Source organism: Cannabis sativa, chromosome 9 (assembly GCF_029168945.1).
Source record: "Cannabis sativa cultivar Pink pepper isolate KNU-18-1 chromosome 9, ASM2916894v1, whole genome shotgun sequence".
Classification (NCBI taxonomy): domain Eukaryota; kingdom Viridiplantae; phylum Streptophyta; class Magnoliopsida; order Rosales; family Cannabaceae; genus Cannabis; species Cannabis sativa.
In genome coordinates this window covers 2,239,426-2,247,861 of record NC_083609.1, presented here as the reverse complement: position 1 = coordinate 2,247,861, position 8,436 = coordinate 2,239,426, and the positions used below count along the sequence as shown (strand labels likewise).

General features: G+C 32.1%; 1 protein-coding gene across 1 annotated transcript; it reads right to left on the bottom strand.

Annotated features, from left to right (window-relative positions):
- Nucleotides 1-1,589: 1,589 nt before the first annotated feature.
- Nucleotides 1,590-3,349, bottom strand: LOC115703873 (uncharacterized). Its single transcript, XM_061104207.1, has 2 exons — nt 2,186-3,349; nt 1,590-2,066 (listed from the first exon to the last, which is right to left on the bottom strand). The coding sequence occupies exons 1-2, from the start codon at nt 3,347-3,349 to the stop codon at nt 1,590-1,592; spliced, it is 1,641 nt and encodes a 546-aa protein (XP_060960190.1).
- Nucleotides 3,350-8,436: the final 5,087 nt, after the last annotated feature.

Sequence of the window (8,436 nt, the reverse complement as noted above, 5' to 3'; positions counted from 1 at the left end):
GTACCATTAGCTGACTGGTTTATCGATGATAAAGCCCAGCATGACCGTGAGAAAGAACAGTCCACCAACACATGGACAATTGTCTCCACATGCATATTACACAAAGGACATAAAAGATCAACATTAACATGTTTTGAATGGAGTTGTACCTTTGTTGGGAGGCAACCAGAGCAAGCTTTCCAAAGAAAGTGATGAACCTTTGAGGGCACGGGCAGCTTCCAAAGCTTCTTCCAAAAATTATCATCTTGCATGAATAACCAATTTCCTCTCGATGCTTGGAGAAACTTGTAAGCACTTTTGACTGAGTAGAAACCCGAAGATTCCATATTCCAATACCAACCATCAGCAGCCCGAGAGTGACTAAGTTGAATACTTCTTATTAAATTGACATCCCGTTCTTCAAACATATCATTAAGAAGCTCAACATCCTAAGAACGCTCCCCCGTTATCATCAAACTAGCCACAGATTGATCCACTAGGCCCGGATTAGAGGACAAAACAAAAGGATGAGAGTCATTGGGTAACCAAGGATCATGTAAAATGCTAACCGTGTTACCATTAGCAATAGCTCGTCGAGCTCCTTGTTTTACAAGATCTTGAGCTGCCCAAATACTTCGCCAAATAAAACTTGGGTTTTGTCCTAGTTCAGCATTCAGAAAAGAACCATGAGGAAAGTACCTTGCTTTGTAAATTCTCGCCACTAGAGAGTCTTCCATAGTAAGCAAGCGCCAACCTTGTTTGCCCAAGAAAGAAAGATTATAGTCACGGAGGTCGCGAAAGCCAAGACCACCAATATCTTTATGTTGACAAAGTTTCTTCCAACTTATCCAACTCACTCCCCTACTAGAAGAATTTGATTGGGACTTCCACCAAAACTTCGCCATCATTCCTTCAAGGCTCGAACAAATTTCTTGGGTTAAAAGAAAAACACTCATTGCATAGCTTGGTAAGGCTTGCGCTACTGACTTAATCAAGACTTCTTTGCCAGCTTTTGATAAGAACTTAGTCTCCCAGCTAAAAATCTTCTTCTTCATCTTATCTTTCAAAAAACCCAGAATAGCATTCTTATTTTTCCCCATGATACAAGGAAGCCCCAGATAAAAACTATCATCAGAAGCCGCATTTAACTGCATGAGACCACATAGTCGATCCCTCACAGCCGATGCAACATTTTTGCTAAAGAAAACAGATGATTTAGCAAAATTTACCTGCTGCCCCGAAGCTGACTCATATTGTTGAAGAAGGCGAAGAACATTTTGAGCTTCATTGTCATTGGCCTTACAGAACACATAACTATCATCAGCAAAAAGCATATGAGACACCACAGGAGCACCCCTAGCCACACGACAACCAGTCAACCAGTGTTGCCGCTCAAAATGTTTCAATAACAAAGAGAGACCCTCCGCACAAATCAAGAACAAGTAAGGCGACAGTGGATCTCCTTGTCTCAACCCTCTGGTAGGAAGCATAGGCCCCATAGAATGGCCTCCATGAGTAATATTATATGAAACTGAAGTAACACAGGACATGATTAAGTGAACCCAATGGCGATGAAAGCCCATTCGAAGCAACATATTCTCAATAAAGTTTCACTCAACTCTGTCATATGCTTTACTCATATCAAGCTTGAGAGCCATAAAACCATCCTTCCCAACTCGCTTCCTTTTCAAATAGTGCATAATCTCAAAAGCAACCATTATATTATCCGATATCAATCGACCCGGGAGAAAAGCACTTTGATGATTAGAAATTACCACAGGCAAAACATCTTTAAATCGATTCACTAAGACCTTCGAAATGATTTTATAAAGCACATTACATAGGGATATAGGCCTCAAATCAGACATAGACTCCGGATGTTTTTTCTTAGGAATAAGCACAATATTAGTATGATTTAACTCTCTTGGAAAAGAACCAATAACAAAGAAATTCTTAACAAGAGTGATAGGATCATTACTTACAGTGCTCCAACATTTTTGATAGAACCCCGGGGTCATTCCATCAGGACCCGGAGACTTGTCGGGATGCATTTGGAAGAGAGCACGACGGACCTCCTCATCCGTAACCTAAGCCCAAAGAACCGATTATTGTGTTCACTAGTGACAGCCGAAGGAACACACTGAAGAACACCATCATCATGCACGACATTGGCAGTGAATAGCGAAGAAAAATAGTCCACCATAACCGAAGGAAGACTTCCATTCCAATCCACCCAAACGCCATTTGCATCTTTCAACCTTTGTATCGAATTTCTGCGTCTTCTAGATGAAGCCGAAGCATGAAAATATTTAGAGTTACTATCCCCTTCACGCAACCAAAGTTGCTTGCTTCGTTGTTTCCAGAATATCTCTCGTTGCAAAAGCACCTTATTCAGCTTAGCCGAAGCATTGTTAAAGTTCTCAAGAGACAAAGCATCACGCCCCCGTTTCCAACGTTGCACTTCCAACTTACATTCTTTAATTCTCTTAGGAAAATTCCCTGAATAATCCTTTCCCCACCGCCCAAGAACCTCACCACAATTCTTAACCTTTGCCATAATTCCACTCGATGCATCATTACCCCAACAACTTTTTACAATCTCAAAAAACAATGGCTCTTTCAACCAAGCATTTTCAAAACGAAACACATGATTTCTAGCAACCACCACTTCATTAACCAACACCAAATTTAAAGGAGTGTGATCCGAAGTAGATACTTCAAGATTAAAAAGTTTGGCTAAAGGAAAGAAATCTAACCAAGATTGGTTCACCAAAGCACGATCAATACGAACTTCCACCCATTCCGGCTTGCCACGGCTCCGTTCCCAAGTGTATGGGTATCCATACAACTCAAGGTCATGTAGTCCACAGTCCACCAAAGTGTCATTAAAACCCTCTACTAACCATCGGGGATAAGGGTTGCCACCCTTTTTGTCCTCTTGGGAAGTAACATTATTAAGATCACCAATTATACACCAAGGCAAAGTAGACTTACTTTTCAGCTCCCAAATTAAATCCCAAGTTCGTTTCCGCAAGTTTCGATTCGGTTCACCATACATTCCCGTCATCCGCCAATGACCTCGATCATAACCACATATTACCACATAAATGTAAGACACCCCATACTCTAGAACTTGAACATCCTCCTCATCCCGCCACAAAAGAGCAACCCCACCACTCTTCCCTTGACAATCTACCGCCAAAGCACCCTCAAACCCAATCGCCACCCGAACCTTCTCCACCACCTCCTTCTTAGCAAGTGTTTCACATAAAAATAAAAAATTGGGCTTCTTTTGGACCACAAGATCCTTCAAGAATTGTTGAGCCCATGGGTTCCCAAGCCCATGGCAATTCCAAGAGATAACACTCATGATGATGGGTGGGCCTGCACACCAAGGCCCACCTGTGAATCGTTTTTTGTCCCAACAAGCCCATCATCTCCACTTACACTCTTAGCCGAAGCTACCCCTTCACCATGCAGTGCCACGTCACCATGCACTACACCCATCCTTGTACGTCGCCTCTTGCTCTCCAACAAAACAACCAAATCTTCATCATCATTACTCTCCTCATCAGAAGCCAAACTTTCCATACATATTACTTTCTTCTTTTGCCCACTTTCCATACATATTTCTTTCTTCTTTTGTCTCCCTTAGATAGTAGATTTTGGTTTCTAATTAAGCGAAAACGCTATCAAATTCTTTCTACAAATTAAAATTTCTAATTTTAATACAACCGATTTGTTGACTAGGGTTTCATTAACAACTTAAACCACATAAACTTGTTCTATTTTCAACTTTTATGATCTTTTTTATATTTTCTTTTATTTTTTTAAAATTGACGGAAAATCCATTCAACAAAATCATTGTTATTAATTAATAATGATAATGTAATTGTGATGATTAATTTAATTTTATATAATTTTTTATTTATGATTTTTTTTGTCTTTCATTATATAGAAAATTTATAGATTGTTCTATATACACAAATTAAATATTGAAAGTAGAAGAAAAAACCCAACCTAATCAAAGAGAATGTTAAAAAGTATTATTGATGCCTAACACTCTTCGTAGTGATCAAACCACTATTGATATAATTAAGTATCAGGTTCTATATATATAATTTAAGAAAATAACTTTTAAAAAATATCCCTAACCAATCGTGAGGCATACATATAAAAGTGTTGGACACCAATTGTGTCCAATAAATTGTTCAATGTAACACATCCTTAATTTCTTTCAAAAAAAAAAAAAACATCTTTAATTTGGCCTGGTTTATCCAATTCATCAACCTAATTGCATATAATTATGATCAATTATCGATTCTAAATTTTGGTTTTAAGCAAAAACTCTATCAAAATGTCTGTAGAAATTCATCAATATTGTAAAAGTTCCAATCCTAATACACTAACTCATGACTCGTTAACTAATAATTAAGGTTTCATTAACAATTTAAATCACGTAAACCTTTGTATTTTTCTTATTATCATTTTCATTCTCTATGAACTTTTCTTCTATTTTGTAGTTGAGAAATAATCCAGCAAACAAAATCATCATTATTAATAATGATAATATAATTGTGTTGATTAATTTAATATAATAAATTATATTATTTATGATTTTCTTCCTTGTACACAAAATAATAAATATTGAAAAAGAACAAAGAGGGCAATGAGTGAGTAGCCCATGTTCTTATATATGGCTCAATTCTCTACCATTTATTCCATGTGGGACATTGTTGACAATAAACACATACTATCATTTTATTGGATCGAGTAAGTAACAACATAAGAACACATAATATATATTATATTAATTAAAGAGCTATAAGTACATAAAATATATAATTACCCAATAATAATAATAATAATAAGTTAATTAACTAATTAACTAGTTAACCAAACAGCCTTTTGTTGCCAACTAGAATTATCCCAACTGAGGTACAACCCATCTGGTTTGACCAACCAATAAACAGAAGTATGACCAATATCTCTAGCTGGGTCAAACACGTTGACTGCAGCATACAAAGATGCCCAATTGGCTTGTAAGTTAACAATATTATTATTTTCATTAACATCAAAATGATAAGTTGGTCCACCCCATGAAAGTGTGGCTTGGATTGGTGTAAAGCTTCCATCTTTATTGCTTACCTGAATTGTGTAAACACTTTGGTTTGTGTTGTCTTTAGGCAAAGCATTCGAACTTATGTAAACAACGACACCCGAATTCTGACTACTCTTCTCATTATCAATTGAATTTATTCGACCACCTAATATTGTTGATGCTGAAATTAACATTAATACTAAAATAAACAACATCATAATATTTCTAGGCATCAAAGACATTATTATTTTCATCTTTTGATGATGATGATGATGATATATGATTCTAATAATTCTGATTATTGTGCTGTAAATATCATGAGTATATGAGTGTGTATATATATACAACTTATAAGATTTGTTTAATATGATGATCGAAAGGAAATCTATAGAATTGAATGTCTTAATTATTTAAGATTATGCATGCGATTTTATTTCGTGATAATTAATTTGATACACATGATAGGTATAATTTTTGAGGATTTCTTTACTAAATAATTCAAAGTATATGAATGTGAAATCTGTAATTTAGTTAGTTAAAAAAAACTATATATATATATATATATATATATAATCTTATATTATTTTTGTGAGAATGAATTTTATAAATATATTTAGACAAGTATGTGGTAACTATTGTGTTAAGGAAAAAACAAAGTTAAAGAATTAATGTGAAAAAAAATGTGAATACAATATGGAATATGAAGATATATTACTCTTAATATTTTTAAAATGGCACTAAGGCAAAATAATCATCAAAAATAAGAAGATATGTTTAAGATCTTGAAGTAAATTCATTTAATAGCGTTTTACATTATATATATATTTATATATTTCTATTTTTGATATATGGACCAAGTTTAATAAGTAATGTTTTAGAAAATGTACATAATGTCACAATTAATTTTTTTTATTATTCAACTTTTTCTTATTATTATTATTTTTTAGTTTGAATAATGTTTTTTTTAAAGTGCTGTGTGGTAACTTTTTAAGGAAAACAAAAACAAAGTGAAAGAATCCCAAAACAATATTGTCAGAATATTTGTTGGAAGATTTTATTTAATGATTAATGTTATTTCACGTTTGTCGAATCTGAACAAGTAATGGTTTAGGGTTCTTTAGAATGAAAAAAAAAAAGGCAATGGTTTTGGATGTTAGAAATTAGATTTAAAATAGAAATATTTGCACCAATAACTATTATTATTAAATTATTTAAGAATTTGCCCTTAGTTATTTTAATACTTAAAATTCAGGTAATTCTTTTTGAGAGGTATACCAATACATATTTATTGGTTCTCTCTCCTAAGTTCGGCCTATACGCTAGCTTCTTCTTCTTCTTCTTTTTTTTTCTTTTTCTTTTTCTAGACACATCATTGTAGCTTTTTTTTTTTTTTTTTTTTTTTTTTTTAACAATCTTATTTTTTGAAAATAAATAGGTTGATCAATTTTTTTTTACATTCTATTCTTTTTTTTTACATTCTTTTTTTTTATCTAATTAATAGTTTTAGAAAGAAATAATTGCATTTATCAACGTGAATTGTAAATTATTTATGAAATTATCTTAGACCATTTTATTCTTTTAAATATCTATACGCCTACTAAAATTAAAAATAAACCATATGTTTTTCTTTTACATTAATTTATTTACTCTCCTAGTTGATATACAATAATTTTTTTTTTTAAAAAAAAAAACAAATTGTAATCATTCTCACTTTCTTTATTTCTTAGTTCTTATTTTTTTTTTTTTTCAAAAGTTTTTTCAGCCTCACAATTTATCATTTGGGCACAAAAATTACACTATTATAATCTTTTTTTTTTTTTTAAGGTGATCATTTTGACATGTTAGAAACATACATTTTTCTGCTACAAAAAATGACTAAAATTAAAAGTTAGACTAAGGTTTCTTAAACAACAAAATAACACACTATAACTTAAAATCTAAAAAAAAATTATAAGTCTCCTCCAATATCTATCTTTTTTTTTTTCTTTTTGTTTACCATTTCTTTTTCTGACATTATTATCTTCTTCATTTATTATTAGTTTTTTTTATTTTTTTCTCTTAATTTATTATTTCTCTTAATTTTTTTTTCCTCTAACATTTAGATATCTCTCTTACTTTTTACTGACTCCGAAAATAGACGATTTGTATTAAAAGAATTTTTTTTTATTCCTTTTTTATATTTTGTAACAAATAGTAATAAAATATTAAATTTAATAAACTTTAACATATCAAGTAACATCATAACTTAATAAAGTCTTCTGTTACTTTGTATTTAAAAGTTACGATATAGTATACTAATAATAAATTTATTTAATAAAAAAAATTTAATATGTTAATACAAAAACTTATAAAGTTACCAAATAGTATCTTAAACATAATAAAATTAGTTACAATATAAAAATTATTATATATATTCATTTTAAGTTGCCTGAACAAAATAAGCAACCAAATGTGTATGAGAAAAAAATATCTTGAATTAATTTTTTTTAATAAAAAGGTAACTAATTGATATATTATTTATAGCGAAAGCAACCAAAAGGTTGCTTTTTTAAAAATTTGCAAAACACTGAAACTTCAGGAAGCGAGATTTTTCATTTTTTTTTCTATTTTCGGTAATTATTTTATATTTCGGTATTTATGCTGATGTGGCATATCGGTATTTGTGCAAATAATTTTCCTAAAGGTATTTTTATAAATAAAATCAATTTTAAGTATAATATTGAAAAAACCCCTTTAAAATACATGAATCTTATACTCATGTCATAAGATTCAGGTCGGATTAAATGAATACTATTCTATATGAATCAATAAAAGGGAGAACATACATGATTCCATAAAAGATATTGTGAGTATATGGTAATTATACTATATAATATTTCTTCTATGGGTTCTTACTCAATTGATCATAAAAATAGAGGAGAAAAGTGATTAAAGATTGTTAGAATTTGAGATAAAATGAATGGAGTTCTATTTTAAAATTAATTGGCAATGAGATGAGTAGCTCATTCATCTTATATATTCTATTTTCTTTCTACACATTAGCAATGTGGGACTCTAACATCCCCCTTAAGATGGTGGCTATTTTATATGCTCACCAATCTTACACGAGTACAGAGTTGGTACTCTAGTGCATGTGGTACAGTGGTCGGCCCTACCAACACAAGTACGGAGTTGGTACTCTAGTGCATGTGGTACAGTGGTCGGCCCTACCAACACAAGTACGGAGTTGGTACTCTAGTGCATGTGGTACAGTAGTCGGCCCTACCAACACAAGTACGGAGTTGGTACTCTAGTGCATGTGGTATAGTGGTCGTAATTCCGTTAAGAACGTTCTTAACTATTTAGTGAGCCTGGTA